Raw genomic sequence first — 24,257 nt, forward strand, 5'->3', positions numbered from 1 at the left:
CTCTTTCTGGGCTCCTTCTTGTGGTTACTGGAGGTAATGGAGCTGATCTGATCAACAGAGGCTTGCCACCTGATAATGAAGACGACGATTGGAGATCTGGAGTTTCAGACTGGGATATAAGACAGCCGATTCCCTCTATCCCTGCTGGTGATTTTCTTCCTGCCTCCTGAGGTCTTAGTTTCCAGCTCAGTCCCTGCATTTTCAGCTAAGTGTTCGTTTGCTATTCTGTTTACATTTGATCTGGTTTTGTCTATCTCAGTTTTGTGTGGTCAGCCAGCTTTAGCTGGGGCTGTGCTGAGTCACCATCCATATGTTACTGCTTGTGCCAGTTTGTTTTTGTCCCTTATTAGATTGGCCTCTTTTTGCTCTGCTTTCAGAATATACCAGAGTGCTGATATAGTGGGCGAAGTCGTGCGACTTCAGTGTTTTTTGCATCAGACGTGTTGGACCTTTTGCAGGTTTTTTTGCGTGATTGCAGACAGCGTCTTTCCTTTCCTGTCCTGTCTAGTCAGTGTGGGCCCCATCATTTGCTCAGTCTATTTTCCTGCTTGTGTTTGTGTTTTCATCTTGTCTCACCGACAATATGTTTGGGGGCTATCTATTCCTTTGGGGTCTGCTCTGGGACAGTTTAGATTTCCCCTTTCTTGCTTTAGGCTTAGTTAGCTCTCCGGCTGTGCCGAGGAGTCTAGGATCATCGTAGGTACGCTCCATGGCTACTGCTAGTTGTGTGGATAGGATCAGGGGTCTGCAATCCGCTTAGTTACCAACCTCTCTGATTTTCTGTGGCTTAGCTTGGGCTTGCTCTCCTCGGTGACCCAATCATAACATGCTTCCTTCCCCACCACCGGAACTGTTGTTTCCACGCCACCGTAGCTGCCGCTTCCGAAGCTGACACCTCCCCGCCACCGGTGCTGCCTCCTCCCCGCTACCAGAGCGGTCTCCTCCCCGCACCCTGAGCTGTGTCCTCCCTGCCACCGTAGCTACCGCCTCCCTGCCACTGGAGCAGCCACCTCCCCACCACCGAAGCAGCTGCCTCCTCCCCGGCACCGGAGCTGTCTCCTCCCCAGCACCAGAGCTGCCACCTCACCACCATCGGAGCTGCCTACTGTCTGCTTCCCCACCATCCTGTGGGCTGTAAGCCATGAGGGTCGGGCCCTCTCCCCCTGTATCCATCTGTCAGTGAGTGTTAGTTTACTCTAAGTGATATCTGTGCCTTGTATGTAACCCTTCATGTGATGCATAATCACCCACTCCTGGTTACAAATACTGATGTAAAATACTGACCAAATACTGAACGTGTGAACGTTGCCCTAGAGGGAGGTGCAGAGACGAAATCCGACCTAATGTGGTCCCCCTTTCTGCTGACTGCATCCATCTCCAGAGCACAATCTCCCACCGAGAAGCTCCAGCATCACAGTGCATCATTCAGGAGTGAAGGTGACTGCGATATGATGTCGGCGCCATATTAGTTACCCCGGACCAGCTGTATGGCGGTGGAGGCAGATCAGCTCTGGGGCCCACGCCATGAGTATCGAGGGACGGCAGGCTGTTGGGAGACTCGTAGTCGCCAGACATGACTCCATTGTATCTGTGTTATTGAGCACAGAGACGCCCTGTGTCCGGTGAACACTCGCCCCTTCATGGAGCTCCAGGCATCAGGGAACAGGGAGGCTGTGTCCGAGCATCGGGCCGCCACCGCCGAGATATTACCCCACCTGTCCTGCTGCACATCAGAAGACCACAACTCCCATCATCCTATACATGAGCCAACCACTGATACAGTCCCAGCTCCCGGCACATCTCAACCAAGGAGAGTCTAATCCGCATCATCAAGGGAGGCTGGAATCAGCAAGAAAAAGACACAGTCAATGTCTGGTGAAAAGGGGGATACGCTCAGCCTGCGCAGTGTGATGGGTGATGCGCTCAGTCTGTGCAGTGCGATGAGTGATAAGCTTTGCCTGTGCAGTGTGATGAGGGATACGCTCAGCCTGTGCAGTATGATGGGGGATACAGTCAGCCTGTGTAGTGTGATGGGAGATATGCTTATCCTATGCAGTGCGATGGGAGATACGCTCAGCCTGTGCAATGTGATGAGGGATATGCTCAGCCTGTGCAGTGTGATGGGAGTTACACTTAGCCTATGCAGTGCGATAGGGATACACCCAGCCTGTGGAGTGTGATGTAGGATACTCTAAGCTTGTGCAGCGTGATGTGAGATACGCTTAGCCTGTGCAGTGCGATAGGGATACACTCAGCAGGTGGAGTGTGATGTAGGATACACTAAGCCTGTGCAGTGTGATGGGAGATACGCTTAGCTTGTGCAGTGCGATGGGGGTTACGCTTGGCCTGTCCAATGTGATATTGGATACGGTCAGCCTGTGCAGTGCGATGGAAGATATGCTCAGCCTGTGCAATGTGATGAGGGATACGCTCAGCCTGTGCAGTATAATGGGGGATACGCTCAGCCTGTGCAGTGCTATGGAGGATATGCTTAACCTATGCAGTGCGATGGGGGATATGCTCAGCCTGTGCAATGTGATGAGGGATACGCTCATCCTGTGCAATGTGATGAGGGATACGCTCAGCCTGTGCAGTGTAATGGGGGATACGCTCAGCCTGTGCAGTGCAATGGGGATACGCTCGGCCTGTGCAATGTGATGGGGATACACTCAGCCTGTGCAGTGAAATGGGGGATACGCTCAGCCTGTGCAGTGCAATGGGGATACGCTCGGCCTGTGCAATGTGATGGGGATACACTCAGCCTGTGCAGTGAAATGGGGGATACGCTCAGCCTGTGCAGAGCGATAGTGATACACTCAGCCAATCCAGTGTAATAGGGCATACTCTCAGCCTGTCCAGTGCGATGGTGGATACACTCAGCCTGTGCAGTGTAATGGGGGATACGCTCAGTCTGTGCAGTGCGATGGGAGATAAGCTTTGCCTGTGCAGTGTGATGAGGCATACGCTCAGCCTGTGCAGTATGATGGGGGATACACTCAGCCTGTGCAGTGCGATGGGAGATATGCTTAGCCTATGCAGTGCGATGGGAGATACGCTCAGCCTGTGCAATGTGATGAGGGATACACTAAGCCTGTGCAGCGTGATGGGAGATACGCTTAGCCTGTGCAGTGCGATGGGAGGTACGCTCAGCCTGTGCAATGTGATGAGGGATATGCTCAGCCTGTGCAGTGTGATGGGAGTTACGCTTAGCCTATGCAGTGTGATAGGGATACACTCAGCATGTGGAGTGTGATGTAGGATACACTAAGCCTGTGCAGCGTGATGGGAGATACGCTTAGCTTGTGCAGTGCGATGGGGGTTACGCTTGGCCTGTCCAATGTGATATTGGATACGGTCAGCCAGTGCAGTGCGATGGAAGATATGCTCAGCCTGTGCAATGTGATGAGGGATACGCTCAGCCTGTGCAGTGTAATGGGGGATACGCTCAGCCTGTGCAGTACTATGGAGGATATGCTTAACCTATGCAGTGCGATGGGGGATATGCTCAGCCTGTGCAATGTGATGAGGGATACGCTCATCCTGTGCAATGTGATGAGGGATACGCTCAGCCTGTGCAGTGTAATGGGGATACGCTCAGCCTGTGCAGTGCGATGAAGGATACGCTTAGCCTATGCAGTGCAATGGGGATACGCTCAGCCTGTGCCGTGAAATGGGGGATACGCTCAGCCGTGCAGTGCGATAGTGATACACTCAGCCTATCCAGTGTAATAGGGCACACTCTCAGCCTGTCCAGTGCGATGGGGGATACACTCAGCCTGTGCAGTGTAATGGGGGATACGCTCAGCCTTTGCTGTGTAATCGGGGATACGCTCTGCCTGTGCAGTGTGATGAGAGATATGCTTAGCCTACGCAGTGCGATGGGGGATACACTCAGTCTGGGGACTGTGATGTGGGATACGCTAAGCCTGTGCAGCACAATGGGAGACATGCTTAACCTATGCAGTGCGATGAGGGGTACACTTGGCCTGTGCAGTGTGATGGAGGACACGCTCAGCCTATGCAATTTGATGGGGAATACGCTCAGCCTGTGCAGTGTAATGGGGGATATGCTCAGCCCGTGCATTGTGATGAGGAACGCTCAGCCTGTGCAGTGTGATGGAGGAGATGCTCAGTCTGTGCAGTGCAGATATTGCAGATCAGCGGAGGGGCAGATCAGATTTTTTTACGTGAGTCCATACAGTAAATTCCTGCTTGTCGGCGGAGCTTGATGAAGCCGAGGGCTGCTAATTGCTGACTGTGTGCAGAGAAATGCCAGCAATCCCGAGACACGGCAGACACCATAGCAACTGCACACGTTTCTATACGTACAGTGTATTCTCCATCTACTCATGTACTGCAATGTCATTGTGATAGGGATAATGGGATTGGTAGAAAAATTAGATTACGAGCTTCTGGAGACATGAATGATAGGACTGATGTCATGTGTATTAAAATAGATTGTAAATTTTGGGGCTAAGCGATGATGAGAGCAGGGCTGCCACTAGGAATTTCGGGACCCTATACTGGCAAAATTTTCGGGGCCCCCTTGAGACTCCACCCAAGCTCCACCCTAGCCCCGCCTCCACCCCTTGAACTGCCCACAGTCACACTGCTCTCTTGGAAAAACTACACTTCTCACCAATCACACATTAAGGGTGTGTGCACACGCTGCGGACTGTGCTGCGGAATTTTCCGAGCGGATTTATGTAAATCCGCACGTAAAACCGCAGGTCAAAAGACCTGCGGTTTATCTGCAGATTTTCTGCGGTTTAGCCTGCGGGTTTCCCCTGCGGTTTGACAAAGAATTGACATGCTGCGGATATGAAACCGCAGCAAATCCGCACGGAAAATTCCGCACCGTGTGCACTGCGAATTTCATTTTCCATTGATTATAATGGTACTGTACACCGCAGCAGGTCCGCAGGACCAAATCCGCTGCGGATCAGCAGCAGAATCCGCAGCGTGTCCACACACCCTGAGGGTATGTGCACACACGATGCGGATGCTTCTGCAGTTCTGCAGCAGATTTGGCCCTGCAGAACTGCAAGTGATGTACAGTACCATTAAGGCTATGTAAAACAAAAACCGCTGTGCACATGCTGCAGATTTTTCCGCGCAGATTTGGTGCGGATTTAAAACTGCAGCATATCACTTATTTTGTGCAGTTCTGCTGCAGTTTTACTTCTGCTCCATTATAGAAATCCGCAGGTGAAAACCTGCAGGGGAAATCCCCACAAAAACTGCACTAAATCTGCAGGTAAAACACAGGTCATTTTACCTGCGGATTTAGCAAAATATGCGCGGAAAATTCCACAGCAGAATCTGCAAGGTGTGCACACACCCTAACAGTTCCCACCACTAGATCACACATATAGCCTGCAGCTTTAGTTTTGGACAAAAGATTTTTTAAGCCGCCATCACGACAAGGTAGACTCTTTTGGCTGGGCCCTACTCTAATCTAACCTATTAAACATTTCTTAAAATATCCAATACAATATATATATATCCACTGAAGCCTTGCAGCGCTGGAGTCCTGGGTTCGAATCCCACCAAGGACAACATCTGCAAGGAGTTTGTATGTTCTCCCCGTGTTTGCTCCGGGTACTCCGGTTTCCTCCCACATTCCAAAAACATACTGATAGGGAATTTAGATTGTGAGCCCTCACAGCAATAGAGGAACTGAACCTGTTAGGGTCGGCAGAACGCACCAGATATAAATAATAGAAGGTGCGTTCGCTGCCCGGGGTCCACCGTGCGATAGATGATAAGACCGCTGCTGGACAATGGCAGATACACCACTAGGTGAAGTACTGCGCTCGGGTTAACGTCACCCGAACGCTAAGAGCGGCTCTGTTCAGACACAGAGTCGCTTCACAGTAAATAACACAAAGACGCTGGCCCTGTTAGCCTCACAGGATAACCAGCGGGTGGCGTTGCAACCGCCAGTGGACACTGCTACTGCAGCGCGGCAATAACTATAGCCGCTGGACGACGGCACCGGAAAGCCGGACACCGCCGGACGCTACTGTGCAGTGCAGGAAGCACAGTGTCGCTAGGCTTGCCGCTAATGGGAGCTGACGATCACCAACACTCTGTCACCATTCGTAATATCAGAGGGAAGGGGTTTCTTAATAAGTCAGTCACCAGACACATGCATCCATCACCATTCACACTCATCATAATATGCTACCCTAGCGCATGGCCGAGCCGCCATGCGGGCTTTTTATAGCCATGCGCTTCCGGGACCTTCCAGTACCTTGGAAGGAACCAATCAGATCCGACGCAGGACCTGAGCACGTGACCTCTGCTCTCCAGTTAGAGGTCAAGTTGTGGGCATGCCCAGTAGCACGGCACGAGGACTTAGCCTCTGAAGCGGTTCCCTGCTGAGCAGGTTGCGCTACAATTGCTGCACCAGAGGTGGCAGCAACATCTAGGCTCACAGAACAAGTCTGAGCAGCACGCCTGGCTCGCCGTGATTGCTGAGCGGTCGGAGTGGAATGGGAGACCGCTGAATGTACGGCTCTGGATTCCTGCTGTGCAGAGCCAGAAATCTGACGCCTAACATTACCCCCTCTCCTAGGGCCACTGTGCTCAAAGGCTGCAATCAGGAGCGGTGTGTGGATGTTTTCCACCGGCTCCCAGGCTCGAGCCTCGGGCCCATGACCCTTCCAATCCACTAAATAAAATTTTTTGCCACGGACAAACCTGCGCCCTACGATGGCATTAACCTCAAACTCGTCAGACGATAAGTCTGACGACCCGGCCGATGACTCAGAAAACTGGGCCATGTGAAGTGGTTTGAGGAGGGACACATGAAACACGTCCAAAATGGCTAAATGTGGAGGAAGAGCCAGGCGATAGACCACCAAGCTAATTCGCTCGAGGACCTTGAAAGGTCCAATGTAACGCGGTGCGAACTTGGGGGACTTGACCCACAGTTTGATATTTCGGGTGGAGAGCCACACCATGTCGCCAGGGAGAAGCTTGGAGCGGGTCGCCGATGCGTGTTGGCGGACGCCCTCATCCTTTCCTTAGAAGCACGGATAGCATCCTGAGTGCGATCCCAAATGTCCCGGGCCTCCACTGCCTAGTCTGCCACCCTGGAGTCAGTGGAGGACACTGGCATCGGGACAGGGACGCGTGGATGTTGGCCGTAGTTTAGGAGAAAGGGCGTCTAACCAGTGGAATCAGCCACCGCATTGTTTAGGGCAAATTTGGCCCATGGTAGCAAGGATGCCCAGTCATCCTGCCTGGCAGAAACAAAATGCCGTAGGTAGGTGACCAAGGTCTGATTGGTTCTCTCGACCAATCCGTTCGTCTCGGGATGGTAAGCGGAGGACAGATTTAGCTCGATGCTGAGTAAGCTGCAGAGCTCCCTCCAAAACCGAGACACGAACTGGGGACCTCGATCACTAACGATTTTGTCCGGCATGCCATGTAAGCGGAATACGTGCTTGATGAACAAAGTGGCAAGACCACGAGCGGACGGCAATCGTGCGAGTGGCAGCAAATGCACCATTTTGGAAAAATGGTCGGTGACCACCAAGATGACCGTACTGCCACCAGACTTGGGCAGGCCAACCACGAAATCCATGCCAACCATCTCCCAAGGTCAATCTGCCACTGGCAGGGGATACAGCAGCCCCGCCGGCCTCTGTCTAGAGGGTCTGTTCCGAGCACAAGAGATGCATGCTTGCACGTATTCCTTAACATCTCGAGCCATATGTGGCCACCAATATGATCTTGCCAGGAGTTCGGTGGTCCGTTTATTACCAAAATGACCACCCACCCTGGAGGCATGTGCCCAGTCGAGGACCTCAGGACGTAGCTGAGGGGGCACCAAGGTCTTGCCTGGTGGCACTGACTCGAGAGCCACTGGAGCCACGGTCGTAAAACTCTCCGGCTGGAGGATTAACTTTCTTCTCTCCTGATAGGTAATGCAAGGTGAAGTGGAAGCGGGAGAAAAAGAGCGACCACCTGGCCTGACGAGAGTTCAGGCGTTGGGCCGTCTGTAGGTAGACCAGGTTTTTATGGTCCGTATAGACCTGGAAGGGAAACAGAGCTCCCTCCAGGAGATGTCTCCACTCTGAAAAGGCCAACTTCATGGCTAGCAGCTCCTTGCCCCGATGGAGTAATTTTTCTCCGCCGGTGCAAAGGTCTTTGAGAAGAAGAAGCAGGGATGCTTCCGACCTTGAGCATCCTTTTGGAAAAGGACTGCTCCTGCCCCGACAGAAGAGGCATCTACCTCCAGTATAAACGGTTTGTTCACATCGGGACGATGTAAAATGGGAGCGCCAGCAAAATGAGATTTTATAGCCGAGAAGGCCTTGGAGACCTGTTAGGTCCAAGCATTAGGGTTAGCTCCTTTCTTCGTGAGAACAACCAAAGGAGCAACCAGTGTGGAAAAGTGAGGTATAAACTGGCGGTAATAATTGACGAACCCTAAAAAGCGCTGCACCGCTTTGAGTGAATGAGGTTCTTGCCAATCCATTACCGCTTGCAATTTGGCAGGATCCATAGCCAACCCCTGGGCCGAGATGATATAGCCCAGGAACGGCAAGGACTCCTGCTCAAACTGGCACTTTTCCAGCTTGGCGAAAAGGGAGTTCGCCCGTAAACGGTCGAAGACCCTGCAGACGTCTCTTCCGTGAGTGGCCAAGTCTGGCGAAAAGATGAGAATGTCATCCAGATAGACCACTACCGAAGTAGAGAGCATGTCGCGGAAGACGTCGTTGACGAAATCCTGGAAGACAGCAAGCGCATTACAAAGGCCGAAGGGCATGACCAGATATTCATAGTGGCCATTCCTGGTATTAAAGGCTGTCTTCCACTCGTTTCCTCCGAGAATGCGGATCAGGTTGTATGCCGCCCGTAGATCTAGTTTCGTAAAGATCCGGGCCCCTCGCAACCTGTCAAACAGTTCAGAGATCAGCGGAAGAGGGTATTTATTTTTTACAGTTATGGCATTGAGACCTCTGTAGTCTATGCAGGGACGTAACTCTCCGCTCTTCTTCTGAACGAAGAAGTACCCTGCACCAGCCGGCAACACCGACTTTCTAATAAAACCCCTAGCCAGTTTCTCCTGGATATATTGTGACATAGCTTCTGTCTCGGGGAGTGATAGTGGATACACACAGCCTCTAGGAGGTTCCGTGCCTGGCATGAGGTCTATCGGGCAATCGTATGGACGGTGCGGCGGGATCGTCTCTGCAGATTTTTTGGAGAAGACGTCCGCGTACTGGTAGTAGGGTTTAGGTAGCGCGGAGAGATCTGCAGGCACTTCAGTGGAGGACACTTGAAGACTGCCCCTCAGACACCTTCCCTCACAGTCCTTGCTCCAGGCGAGTATCTTCCCTGTCGCCCACTCGATATGAGGAGAGTGGCAACGGAGCCAGGGAACCCCGAGAAGCAACGGATCGATGCCATCGGGCAAGATGAGCAGGAACAAAGTCTCACGATGAGAGGGTGAGATAAAGAGCCCAAGTGGGAGCTGTCTGATGGGTCACCTGAGAGGGTAACGGTGCTCCGTTAACCACCCTGATGGTCAGAGGCTGTGGTAATAGTACCAAGGGAATGGCGTGTTTCTGGGCGAAGGTAAAAGACATAAAGTTCCCCTCGGCCCGAAATCCACGGTAACCTCTGCCTCCCAGGTGGAGGACCCACTGTCTAAGATGCCCCAGAATACCGGTTTGGGTGAGAAGGGTTTCATATTGGACTGCCCACCACCTACGGCCACTGGACATGGACGTTTTTTCGCCCGCAGAGGACACGTGCTAGCCGGATGACCAAACTGTCGGCACTGAAAGCAACGTACAGAGCTTCGCATCGGCCGTGGCTTTGAGCCGGTGCGAGACACCTCCATAGGTTCGGAGGGTAACAGCTCCTGTGTGGGGTATGTTAGCGGCTCAGTGAATGTGGGAGCCAAGTGAACCTTACGTCTGGATTTTGCCCGTTCCAACCCGTGCTCCGTAAACCGGAGATCAATGCGGGTGGAGACGGCAATCAATTCCTCCAGACTTGCGGGAACCTCTCTGGTAGCTAGAGCGTCTTTAACGTGCTCAGCTAACCCTCTCCAAAACACCGGGACTAAAGCTTTGTCCGGCCACTCTAACTCGGAAGCCAATGTCCGGAACCGGACGGCATAATGGCTGACCGAGAGTGAGCCCTGTGTTAGGGATAGCAATTGCAGGGAGGTGTCGTGCGTGATCCGTGGCCCCAAAAAGACCTGCTTCAGGGCCGTGAGGAACTGAGCAGCACCCTGAACCACAGGATCATCACATTCCCACAACGGTGTAGCCCACTGTAATGCCCGGCCAGACAAAAGTGACACAATAAAGCCCACCTTAGCCCGCTCTGTAGGAAACCGTGCATCCAGTAACTCAAGCTGAATTGAGCACTGGCTCACGAATCCCCTACAGGTGGCGCTGTCACCCGAAAACTTGTCGAGAAGCGGGAGGCGAGTAATTGTCGTCGTGGGCAAAAGTGCGGGCACACGTGAGACAGCCTCAGCGACTGTCTGAGCGGCAGCTAGCGCAGTATTCGCAGCTGAGTCGCTCTCAATAGCCTCCAACCTGCTCTCCAGCTGCCGAATATAGCGCTGCAACTGCTGCACGTCTGCCATTACCAGCCAGACCCTGGCGCTAGTGTAATGTTAGGGTTGGCGGAATGCACAGATATAAATAATAGAAGGTGCGTTCGCCGCCCGGGGTCCACCATGCGGTAGATGATAAGACCGCTGCTGGACAATGGCAGATACACCACTAGGTGAAGTACTGCGTTCGGGTTAACGTCACCCGAACGCTAAGAGCGGCTCTGTTCAGACACAGAGTCGCTTCACAGTAAATAACACAAAGACGCTGGCCCTGTTAGCCTCACAGGATAACCAGCGGGTGGCGTTGCAACCGCAACCACCAATGGACGCTGCTACCACAGCGCGGCAATAACTATAGCCGCTGGACGACGGCGCCGGAAAGCCGTACACCGCCGGACGCTATTGTGCAGTGCAGGAAGCACAGTGGTGCTAGGCTTGCCACTAATGGGAGCTGACTATCACCAACACTCTGTCACCATTCGTAATATCAGAGGGAAGGGGTTTCTTAATAAGTCAGTCACCAGAACATGCATCCATCACCATTCACACTCAGCATAATATGCTACCCTAGCGCATGGCCGAGCCGCCATGCGGGCTTTTTATAGCCATGCGCTTCCGGGACCTTCCAGTACCCTGGAAGGAACCAATCAGATCCGACGCAGGACCTGACCACGTGACCTCTGCTCTCCAGTTAGAGGTCAAGTTGCGGGCATGCCCAGTAGCACGGCACGAGGACTTAGCCTCTGGAGCGGTTCCCTGCTGAGCAGGTTGCGCTACCATTGCTGCACCAGAGGTGGCAGCAACATCCAGGCTCACAGAACAAGTCTGAGCAGCACGCCTGGCTCGCCGTAATTGCTGAGCAGGGCCCTGAGAGGTCGGAGCGGAATGGGAGACCGCTGAATGTACGGCTCTGGATTCCTGCTTTGCAGAGCCAGAAATCCGACACCTAACAGAACCTACGTCTTGGACGCAGGTTTGGTTACTTCACCGGCAGAATCCTGCCGCTTGGGCCCAATGTACAGAAGAGACAGGACCTGATGCGGGCCTCCTCTGATTATTGGGCCCCATACGCCAGTCAGGGCAGTAATTCCCTGATGGCGGCCCTGGATGAGAGTAGTGATACACTGTTACAGATCTGATTGTGAGTGCCGGGGTCAGGGATGATCCAGTAGGTCACACTTGATGCTAGCCGTCGCACTGCTGAGCACACAGATGGCTGGGTATACTCTTCACCCGCCTCCTGGTCCTGGCAAGGGGAAACACAACAAAACCAAAAGACTGCAGCGCAACTACATGAACTAAGGTGAGCAGTGATAAACCGAGCACAGGCACCAAAGCATGCACCTCCTGAGAAGCACAGAACACTGACCGTAACTGCCCACCAGAACTGGAATAATCATCAACAATGGAGGAAATGGCAGGTTTATATCTGTCCCCTGCAGTCACTTGGACCATGCTGGGGCAATGCCACCTCTGTGCCGCAGATCAAAGACACCAGAGGAGTGGAGAGAAGACTTGAGGGATCTAACTGCCCTAGAAAGGTACAGTGTCCTGCACCAGCTGGCTGCAGCTAAAACCAGGGGACCCAGTGTCCCCACACAGCATAATTGCTGGGAGCAGCGTCCTGCCTCCTAGCAACATTAGGAGTGTATCTCCTAGAATTCAACATCTGGACAAAGCGAACACCCCCCGAAAGCTCTGCCCCTCGAAGGTGACACCCCCAATGGCCAGTGAAGGGCGTCGGGTGACCCGCCAGAGCCCACCCAGAAGTGCAAGGGGCCCGCTCAGGTACAGAGCTACCATTTCTGACGCACAGCCCTAAGTGTAGGTATATAGATCTGCTCCATTGACCATCACTTAACCCATGGAGACATTTAGATAAGCCAGGTTTTGACTCCCAAGTCACCTGGCCCCATAGAGAAGTTCGGAGAAGCCAATTTGGGTACCTACGGTCACCTGGCTCCATAAAGACTTAATAAGTAGCCAGGTTGGGACCACCTGGCCCTATGGAGACTTTTGGAGAAGCCAGGTTGGGACAATCAAGTCACCTGGCCTTGTACCTCAGTGGACTGTCAGCTTCCTAAGCTTGTCATTGCCTCCACTCTGTGGGTGTCACAGGTGGGTGTAGTCACTAATCAGCCCTGGAAGCCCTGAAGTCATGGCTACTCTAATCCCAGCAAGCCAGAGGAAGAGTGAGACTCTGCAATTTTGCACCATCTTGGGTATTGTGCTGGGACTGTTCTATGTGTTATTGTCTGTTTGGTGGTTCAATAAAGTATTTCTACACTTTTTTACGTTCACCCTGTGTTGTCTGAATACTATTCTGCCCAAGGGAAAGGAGAGGGTGCATTCAGTGGGATGAGCCCTGGTCCAGCCGGACCAGCGGACGAAAGCACCCACTGACCCTCGTGTTTTCACACCCTCCATGGATGAGATGCCCCCACACATTGTAAGTGGCCACCTCCTTGGGTGAAAAGCCCTTGCACATTGTGAGTGAGCCCCCTCCATGGATGAGAAGACAGCACACATTGTTAGTGTGCCCCTTCATGTCATGGGTTTACTGTAACAGAGAGGAGCCAGAAGACCACAGCATCTGATTTATCCTACTCCTGCACTGATTAGAAGCACTTCACCATCATTTTAAATCGTGCAGGTTTCTATTAGCAGTCACAATGAAAACAAAGTGAGACAGCCACAGGTGCTCGGAACTTCGACTTGATGGGACGTAAGGTATTCAGGAAAATGAAAGGAAGTCGTGCCAGCTCCTTAAAATTTATAGTCTTTATTGGTCCTTATTAAAACATAGCAAATAGCCAAAGAAACCCTTATATCACGTGGATGCAAACATAGCAAAAAAGGGGGTCTAGCGACGCGTTTCGATCTTGATGGGGCGAAATACTCTCCATCATTGGCAAATCTCACAATGGCCTTTTGGGAATGTAATTACATCTATTCGGAAGATAATCCAGTTGCTCATGATCTTATTTGGTATGGCAGATACATCGACGATATCCTCATAATATGGGGGCGATGTGTCTGCCATACCCAAATTTGTAAAGTATATTAATACCAATAATTTTAATATCTGTTTTCCGTTAAAAGACGTCTCCTCACGAATGTGGCATATTGGATTTATAATTTGGAAACTAGATATCCTAACAGCCTAAATAAGAGGAATGAAATTATGTCTCACTATTGAAGGAAATAAAATTTCCAATCTTATTTCCTTCTTTTTACATTTTAAACCTTTTCTTATTATACTTTAATGTTAAGTGTATAATATCATGCTCACAGCATGATGGTACAATGTATGAGTTTATGATCTGCATTTTATATATATATATATATATACACACTCACTGGCCACTTTATTAGGTACACCATGCTAGTAAGGGGTTGGACCCCCTTTTGCCTTCAGAACTGCCTCAATTCTTCGTGGCAGAGATTCAACAAGGTGCTGGAAGCATTCCTCAGAGATTTTGGACCATATTGACATGATGGCATCACACAGTTGGCGCAGATTTGTCGGCTGCACATCCCTGATGCGAATCTCCCGTTCCACCACATCCTAAAGATGCTCTATTGGATTGAGATCTGGTGACTGAGGAGGCCATTTGAGTACAGTAAACTCATTGTCATGTTCAAGAAACCAATCTGAGATGATTTGAGCTTTATGACATGGCGCATTATCCTGCTGAAAGTAGCCATAAGATGTTGGGTACATTGTGGTCATAAAGGGATGGACATGGTCAGCAACAATACTCAGGTAGGCTGTGGCGTTGCAACGATGCTCAATTGGTACCAAGGGGCCCAAAGAGTGCCCAGAAAAAATTCCCCACACCATGACACCACCACCACCAGCCTGAACCGTTGATACAAGGCAGGATGGATCCATGCTTTCATGTTGTTTACGCCAAATTCTGACCCTACCATCCGAATGTCGCAGCAGAAATCGAGACTCATCAGACCAGGCAACGTTTTTCCAATCTTCTACTGTCCAATTTCGATGAGCTTGTGCAAATTGTAGCCTCAGTTTCCTGTTCTTAGCTGAGAGGAGTGGTACCCAGTGTGGTCTTCTGCTGCTGTAGCCCATCTGCCTCAAAGTTCGACGCACTGTGCGTTCAGAGATGCTCTTCTGCCTACCTTGGTTGTAACGGGTGGCAATTTGAGTCACTGTTGCCTTTCTATCAGCTCGAACCAGTCTGCCCATTCTCCTCTGACCTCTGGCATCAACATGGCATTTCCGGCCACAGAACTGCCGCTCACTGGATTTTTTTTCTTTTTCGGACCATTCTCTGTAAACCCTAGAGATGGTTGTGCGTGAAAATCCCAGTAGATCAGCAGTTTCTGAAATTCTCAGACCAGCCCTTCTGGCACCAACAATCATGCCACGTTCAAAGGCACTCAAATCACCTTTCTTCCCCATACTGATGCTCGGTTTGAACTGCAGGAGATTGTCTTGACCATGTCTACATGCCTAAATGCACTGAGTTGCCGCCATGTGATTGGCTGATTAGAAATTAAGTCTTAACACACAGTTGGACAGGTGTACCTAATAAAGTGGCCAGTGAGTGTATATATATATATATATATATATATATATATATATATCTCTGGCAGGACCTGAAAAAGAATCACATGACAAATGAAATTTATCTGATAGGTCCATTGGCTTTATAAAGCCTTCGTGCTGGTACATTGATTTTAGCCGTGCCAAAGATCTCTTCAAGATCGAAACACATAACTAGACCCCTTTTTTGCTATGTTTGCATCCATCTGATATAAGGATTTTTTGGGCTATTTGCTATGTTTTAATAAGGACCAATTAAGACTATAAATTTTAAGGAGCTGGAACGACTTCCTTTCATTTTCTGTTAGCAGTGCAGGGGTTAATCTGTTCAGCTTAGAGTCTCTAAATTTTTCCAGGATTGATAGTCTCAGCTGTTCAGTATTGGCCTCTCTCCTCTTCTATATATATACAGTACTTGCCTCTAGAATTCTGAATTACCAGTATTAGTTCTGTACGGTGTTGTGCAGAGTGACAGAGTCGGTTGTTGGTAGAGGTGTTTTGAGTTTTGATCTGCGATTGTTGCTTGGTGTTTCTGCTATGTGCGACTCCTTTTCCTCTCCTATATTGTTTACCACCCTTTTCTCCCTGGTGTTCCATTCTTGTCTGTGAGTGCATACTTGTATGTTTGTTATTTTCATTTATCCCTGTGCATCATTCCTTGTTAGTTTGGGTGGGGGAGGGGGACAGATAAGGGCTGATTTAGGAGGTCAGCAAGGTAGGTGGCCCCAATGTCTTCATCATCAGAGGTAATCTGAAAAGCAGGGATAGCTAGGATGCCCTTAGCATTAGGCACAGGGAAGAAGCCCCTGGCCCTGGGTATTCGGACAACAGAGTTGTGGCACTCCATGGATGAGAAACTCTCGCATATTGTGTCAAGAAGCTAGCTAGCCTGTTACAATGTGTAATCACCATATTAACAAAAATCTATTATTCAATTACCTTGTGTCTCTGTCATCCAGGATAACAACACAATATGTTACAACAAACATCAATTCCAGAGTCACATTCAGGCTCATACGAATAATAGTCTGCCTTTCTTGACCAACCAAAGAACAAACACCTAAACTGAAAAGTCAACATAAAGATAAAAGTCTCTGTCTTGATGTACTGAAAATAGACGTCTAGATAATTAAGATTAAATGCTGTGTTAACACACCCCCATCCTCTTCAGCCCAATCCTTGCGCTTCCTGCTGAATGTTAGTCTATTAGTTTTTCTTAGAGTGAATCAGCTTATTTGTTGCCCTATTGACACCAGACAGCCTCTAAAAACCTTTGCCTCGCTGTTTGCAGATGTACTGACACCAGCCTGCTGCCATTCTAGAGCAAGCTCTGCACTAGACCTAAACTGAATCCTTTTTAGGAGATGTTACTGGCATTTACTGGACTTTCTTGGGTTCCTTTAAGTCTTCTTTATCGTAATTGAACTTGTATCTTTGAAGTTCTTGATAATTTGATTAATGGTTGATTTAGGGGCAATCTTGCTAGAAGCAATGCTCTTGCCTGTAAAGCCCTTTTGATTCAAAGCAATGATTAGTGCTCATGTTGCATCGGAGGTTAACAGAAGAAGAGAATGTTGTGACTCAGAAGTTGTGACTCAGCAGCGATCTCGCTACCGAGATTGCTTAGTGAGACGGGGCCTTTAGGCACCAGCGCTTGAGTAAAGCCACCAGGATACTCTTATAATCCAAACAGCATGACAGAGTGACATCAGCTGCCTTGTCCTTGGTAACACTTTCTCCTGAGCTAAGAAGATCTTTGACATAATTTAAGCTGGTCACCTTGTGGCAGGGATGAAGTTCAGTGACAATATTTTTTTGTTTTGAATACATTTTTATGGCGATGACTGCAATTTATTGTAAATCAACTGAAGACTCTCTGGAACAGTCTAAAATTAATTATAAAACCTGAAGCAGCAACATTGTGAAAAGCAAAACTGGTGTCAGTCTGAGAATTTCTGGCCACGACTGTACGATCTGTGGACTATTGTAGCAGTCGGGTACTTACAGGATCTCAGTGTTGAGCGGCAGCTGAGGCATGGTGAAGCGGTTCCTGCAGGTGACGCTGTGACTCGGCTCCTTCTCACATTTGCAGTTGTCCGGGCAGCTCCCGGTCGAGCCGTCTTCCAGGAGGAATAGGGACAATAGGAAGAGAGACAGATCCTGTCGCATCTCTGACACTGGCAGTCACATGAGGCGTTATAACAACGGCTCTTTACCCTGTAGATCAGAAGCACAGACAGACATTGTATCAGCACAGATCCTTGACTTCTCCTGTGCTGCACCTACACTCTGAATCATGTCTCCACCATTACACCTGCCCTGGAAATCGCAACACTTAGAAACATTTTACCTATGTAGCTCATGAGATACATCATACATCACAGGATTAGACTGTGTGGCTTAGCATCGCGCTCAATAGACTTAAACTGCTGTATCTAGTTGACAATATCACAAATGAAAGGATTAGATACAGCAGCTCAGCAGACAGTACCCCGGACATTATAAAACTGCTGCTCGCACTCCCTTGATGTTATAACGCTGTGGCTTGTACTCCCTGGATATTATAACGATATTGCTTGTACTCCCTGGATATTATAATGATGCGGCTTGCCTCCCTGGATATTATAACACTGCGGCTCGCACTCTCTGGATATTATAATGATGCGGCTTGCACTCCCTGGATATTATAAAACTGTGGCTCGCACTCCCTGGATATTATAACGCTGTGGCTCGCACTCACTGGATATTATAACGCTGCGGCTCGCACTCACGGCATATTATAACGCTGTGGCTCGCACTCACTGGATATTATAACGCTGCGGCTCGCACTCACTGCATATTATAACGAGGTGGCTCGCACTCACTGAATATTATAACGCTGAGGCTTGCACTCACTGGATATCATAACGATGTGGATCACACTCACTGGATATTATAATGATGCAGCCTCGCACTCCCTGGATATTACAATGCCGTGGCTCGCACTCGGTAACAATCCAGAAAAGAAGGAAGAACTGGAAGCATTTAAAGAGACCAGGATGGATGAACACAGAACTTATCAACTTGTTAAAAAGGAAAAAAAATGTATATCAAATAGAAAGAGGGAGGCATATCTAAAGAATATAATGCTGTCTGCAGGGAACGCAGGGCAAGCGTTAGAAGAGCTAAAGCCAGTAATGAGGTGAGGCTTGCAAGGGAGACTAAAAGCAGCAAAAATGGATTTTGGGGTATGTCAAAGCAAAAGAAAAGTCAAAGATGCTATAGGATTTTTACAGGATGAAATGGGTGAAGTGGTCAAAAATAATGTTGAGAAAGCCGAACTTTTAAATTCCTATTTTGCATCTTTGTTCTCTAAAAAAAAATGTAACATTAACTGATCCTCAGTGTCCTAAAAGAAATGAAAGAATCCACACTATGTATAAACAGAGAGGTGGTGAGAGAACATTGAGCCAATTTACATGAATTTAAATCTCCTTGTCCAGATGAATAACATCCTATGGTACTGAAAGAGTTAGTGGAGGAAACTGCAGAACTACTAGCCAGAACCTTTGAAAAATTCTGGAAAACAGGAGAAGTCCCAGAAGATTGGAGAAGGACAAATGTTGTCCCTATCTTCAAAAAGGAAAGAAGATGGAGCCAGGAAATTACAGGCCAGTGAGCCTTACTTCAATAACAGGAAAGATCTTTAAACAAGTTATTATACTGCATGTATGAGTACTTGGATAAGAATACAGTAATTAACCAGAGCCAGTATGGGTTTATAGCAAACAAGTCATGCCAGACTAATCTAATTTCCTTCTATGATGGACTCACTGACTGGGTGGATCTGGGGAATGTGGTAAATATAGTATATCTCGACTTCATCAAAGCATTTGATAAAGTATCTCATACTATCTCTCACAGGGTCCTACTCCAGTATTACACAATCAAACAGAGTGAGAGATGAGTGAACAGTCCCAAGAACCTTTATTACATGCAAACGGAAAGGTCCAAAAAACAATCCACCACATAAAGGGTAAAATAGTCCAGGAACACGGATATAGTCCAGTAACGAGATTAATGCCCTGGGAGATGAGAGTCACAATCCTCCACTTAAAGATCGATATGGCAGTGCGGCTCCAGATACTTCTCCACACAGGCTGCTCCAGCAGTATTTCCATGGCAATCCCGGTTTCTCCAAGTCTTTCTAGGGAGCTTGCCGTAGCCTCAGTATCCCACACAGGATCTATCCATTTGTCTGTCCTCATATAGAGAGAGAAAATTTCTCTTTACACCCAAATTTGTGTTTTAGGTCATCCTCCACAGGAGGCTTGTTTGAGTATTTAGTCAATATGCATAGTTTGTTCTCTGTTCTGCAAGTCAACAAGCCACAGAGTCCACACAATAGTTAATCAACATATTATCAGATATTGATTGTTCAATGATGTTGCATCCCTGTCTTGCAAAGAGAGCAGACAATTCTCTATAGCAGCTGATATAAGAGGCAAGCCGCAGCTATTCAAAAATATCAAAAACAACATTTTAAAACTCATGACAACAGTCTATGGTTCTTCACCTACTGAAAACAGACGTCTGGATAATTAACATGAAATTCTGTGTCATCACATTAGAGGGGATACACGGAATCAGACAGAGCAACAAGGCAACACTCCGAAAATCAGTAAAAATATGAATATAGACAGATTGATACCCTACACACCATATCACACCATCACGCTATCCTTCTTGAAAAAATGACCAAGTATGCGACTGACAAGGCTACAGTTAGGTGGATTCATAACTGGCTCAGTGATCGTAGTCAAAGAGTGGTAATAAATGGTTGCACATCCAATTGGAAGAGTATTTCAAGTGGGTACCACAAGGCTCTGCCCTGGCCACAGTGTTAGTCAACATTTTTTACAAATGATCTAGATAAGGGAACTGAAGGTAAACTCATCAAATTTGAGGATGATGCAAAGTTAGGAGGGATAGCTAACACTAGAGGAGAAAGGATTCAGAAGGATATAGTTAAGCTTGAACAATGGGCAGCGACTAATAGAATGGTACCTAACAGGGAGAAATGTAAGATTCTACATCTGGACAAGAAAAACAAAAATTACCGTACATCTACAGAATGGGAGAAATAGAACTAAGCAACAGCACGTGTGAAAAAGACTTGGCTCTCTAGACATTACTCTCCCTGGGTATTATAGTGCTCTTTGTGCACGCTCCCTGCATATTATAGGGCTGTGGCTCTCACTCCCTGGATATTATAGTGCTATGGCTCTCACTCCCTGGATATTATAGCGCTGTGGCTCTCACTCCCTGGATATTATAGCGCTATGGCTCTCACTCCCTGGATATTATAGCGCTGTGGCTCTCACTCCCTGGATATTATAGCGCTGTGGCTCTCACTCCCTGGATATTATAGCGCTATGGCTCACACTCCCTGGATATTATAGTGCTGTGGCTCACACTCCCTGGATATTATAGTGCTGCGGCTCACACTCCCTGGATATTATAGTGCTGCGGCTCTCACTCCCTGGATATTATAGCGCTGTGGCTCTCACTCCCTGGATATTATAGCGCTGTGGCTCTCACTCCCTGGATATTATAGCGCTATGGCTCTCACTCCCTGGATATTATAGTGCTGTGGCTCACACTCCCTGGATATTATAGTGCTGCGGCTCACACTCCCTGGATATTATAGTGCTGCGGCTCACACTCCCTGGATATTATAGTGCAGCTGCTCGCACTCCCTAGATATCAGAGAGCTGTAGCTAGCACTCCTTGGATATCATAGCGCTGTGGCTCACGTTCCATAGATATTATAGCGCTGACTGCACTCCCTGGATATTATAGCGCTGGCTGCACTCCCTGGATATTATAGTGCTGTGGCTCTCACTCCCTGGATATTATAGCCTATGGCTCTCACTCCCTGGATATTATAGCGCTGTGGCTCTCACTCCCTGGATATTATAGCGCTGTGGCTCTCACTCCCTAGATATTATAGTGCTGTGGCTCTCACTCCCTGGATATTATAGCGCTATGGCTCTCACTCCCTGGATATTATAGCGCTGTGGCTCTCACTCCCTGGATGTTATAGCGCTGTGGCTCTCACTCCCTGGATATTATAGTGCTGTGGCTCTCACTCCCTGGATATTATAGTGCTGCGGCTCACACTCCCTGGATATTATAGTGCAGTTGCTCGCACTCCCTAGATATCAGAGAGCTTTAGCTAGCACTCCTTGGATACTATAGCGCTGTGGCTCACGTTCCATAGATATAGCGCTGACTGCACTCCCTGGATATTATAGTGCTGACTGCACTCCCTGAATATTATAGCGCTGGCTGTGCTCCCTGGATATTATAGCGCTGGCTGCACTCCCCGGATATTATAGTGCTGACTGCACTCCCTGAATATTATAGCGCTGGCTGCACTCCCTGGATATTATAGCACTGGCTGCACTCCTTGGATATTATAGTGCTGGCGGCACTCCTTGGATATTATAGCGCTGGCTGCATTTCCTGGATATTATAGCACTGGCTGCACTCCCTGGATATTATAGAACTGGCTGCATTTCCTGGATAATATAGCACTGTGGCTCTCACTCCCTGGATATTATAGCGCTGTGGCTCTCACTCCCTGGATAATATAGCGCTGTGGCTCTCACTCCCTAGATATTATAGCACTGTGGCTCGCGCTCCCTGGATAATATAGCGCTGTGGCTCTCACTCCCTGGGTAATATAGCGCTGTGGCTCTCAGTTCCTGGATAATATAGCGCTGTGGCTCTCACTCCCTAGATATTATAGCACTGTGGCTCGCGCTCCCTGGATAATATAGCGCTGTGGCTCTCACTCCCTGGGTAATATAGCGCTGTGGCTCTCAGTCCCTGGATAATATAGCGCTGTGGCTCTCACTCCCTGGGTATTATAGCGCTGTGGCTCGCGCTCCCTGGATAATATAGCGCTGTGGCTCTCACTCCCTGGGTAATATAGCGCTGTGGCTCTCAGTCCCTGGATAATATAGCGCTGTGGCTCTCACTCCCTGGATATTATAGCGCTGCGGCTCTCAGTCCCTGGATAACATAGCGCTGTGGCTCTCAGTCCCTGGATAATATAGGGCTGTGGCTCTCAGTCCCTGGATAATATAGCGCTGTGGCTCTCACTCCCTGGATATTATAGCGCTGTGGCTCTCAGTCCCTGGATAATATAGCGCTGTGGCTCTCAGTCCCTGGATAATATAGGGCTGTGGCTCTCAGTCCCTGGATAATATAGCGCTGTGGCTCTCACTCCCTGGATATTATAGCGCTGTGGCTCTCAGTCCCTGGATAATATAGCGCTGTGGCTCTCACTCCCTGGGTATTATAGCGCTGTGGCTCGCGCTCCCTGGATAATATAGCGCTGTGGCTCTCACTCCCTGGGTAATATAGCGCTGTGGCTCTCAGTCCCTGGATAATATAGCGCTGTGGCTCTCACTCCCTGGATATTATAGCGCTGTGGCTCTCACTCCCTGGGTATTATAGCGCTGTGGCTCTCAGTCCCTGGATAATATAGCGCTGTGGCTCTCAGTCCCTGGATAATATAGGGCTGTGGCTCTCACTCCCTGGATAATATAGCGCTATGGCTCTCACTCCCTGGATATTATAGCACTGTGACTTGCGCTCCTTGGCTATTATAGCGCTGTGACTAGCGCTCCCTGGATATTATAATGACGCGGCTTGCGCTCCTGAATATTATAACGCTGGCTGCACTCACATCTTATAACAGATCTGGGAGATAATTTCATGCTGTAACTTCCCCGTAACGAGAAGTTTGGTAAAGCCTTTGTGTGCAGTCTGTCTGAGCTGGGTAACACATTAGTAGGTGATGCTGATGGGGTGACCCCATATAATGGAGACGCCATCTGTGCGGAGACATTACACCGCAGGACGCGCTGTTCCCACAGAGAAGAGGAATTCTCTCTATTTCCTGACACAAGGCTCTTTCTCCCTTTGAAGCATGGTGGAGGCTGCTCCTGTCCTGATACACACCTGTACCTGCTCTGCTCCCGGTGCCCAGCGGTGCCAGCGGCACAGGACTCTGCTGCGGTCTGCCTCCCCTGGGGTGAGATGCTCTGCAGGTTGGGGGTCTTGTGAAATCTCAGCCTCTCTGAAGCTTCTTCAGGTTTCATTGCAGTTCTTCAAGTGCTGCTTCAAAACTCAAGTTGCGTTTTGCACATAAACACTCAGCTCCCCCTGCGCTGCCTGCGGGGAGGGGGTCCCAGACCAGCCAAGTGTCAGCCTCCCTGGCATCACAGCAGCTGAGCAGGACAGCAGCGCCATCTGCAGGTCGCAGCAGGAAGCGCACTATGGAATGGCAACATTATGGGGTCCATGTAGCCACTGACTTGGAGAAAAGTTCCTTGTTGCTGCTCACGGGACCCGGTCACTCACGTCCTTTCTCTGGCACAGCACAATGTTACTTTCCAAATTTCGATGTTTCAGATTAGTTCCTGAATATCATCCAAATGTGCTTCAACATCGCAGAGCAGCTGTGTGAGGACGCGGTCCGGAGGAGTAAGATGTCACCGCTCATCGCCAGGTGTCTGCAGCTACCGGACAAATGCTGCAACGTGCCGCCATAGTGTGCACAGTGTCATCACCGCCGCGTCTGCGACAGAGGAGGCAATGAGATGACAGGGCAGGAGGAGATGACAGGGCCGGGGGAGATGACAGGGCAGGGGGAGATGACAGGGCCGGGGGAGATGACAGGGCAGGAGGAGATGACAGGGCAGGGGGAGATGACAGGGCAGGGGGAGATGACAGGGCAGGAGGAGATGACAGGGCAGGAGGAGATGACAGGGCAGGGGGAGATGACAGGGCAGGGGGAGATGACAGGGCAGGAGGAGATGACAGGGCAGGAGGAGATGACAGGGCAGGGGGAGATGACAGGGCAGGGGGAGATGACAGGGCCGGGGGAGATGACAGGGCAGGAGGAGATGACAGGGCAGGGGGAGATGACAGGGCAGGGGGAGATGACAGGGCAGGAGGAGATGACAGGGCAGGAGGAGATGACAGGGCAGGGGGAGATGACAGGGCAGGGGGAGATGACAGGGCAGGGGGAGATGACAGGGG

General features: G+C 49.5%; 1 protein-coding gene across 1 annotated transcript in view; it reads right to left on the bottom strand.

Annotated features, from left to right (window-relative positions):
* TSHR (thyroid stimulating hormone receptor) overlaps positions 1–23,733 on the bottom strand; it is a 148,642-nt gene extending 124,909 nt beyond the window's left edge. The window contains exons 1-2 of the mRNA XM_073587044.1: positions 23,175–23,733; positions 17,167–17,378 (exon numbers count right to left, since the gene is read on the bottom strand). Of these exons, the coding sequence (XP_073443145.1) occupies positions 17,167–17,330 (164 nt within the window). The 5' untranslated portion in view covers positions 17,331–17,378; positions 23,175–23,733. The remainder of the gene's footprint in view (positions 1–17,166; positions 17,379–23,174) is intronic.
* Between the last annotated feature and the right edge of the window lie 524 nt (positions 23,734–24,257).

Source organism: Dendrobates tinctorius, unplaced genomic scaffold (assembly GCF_039654945.1).
Source record: "Dendrobates tinctorius isolate UK_male_01 unplaced genomic scaffold, ASM3965494v1 ptg000010l, whole genome shotgun sequence".
Lineage (NCBI taxonomy): Eukaryota > Metazoa > Chordata > Amphibia > Anura > Dendrobatidae > Dendrobates > Dendrobates tinctorius.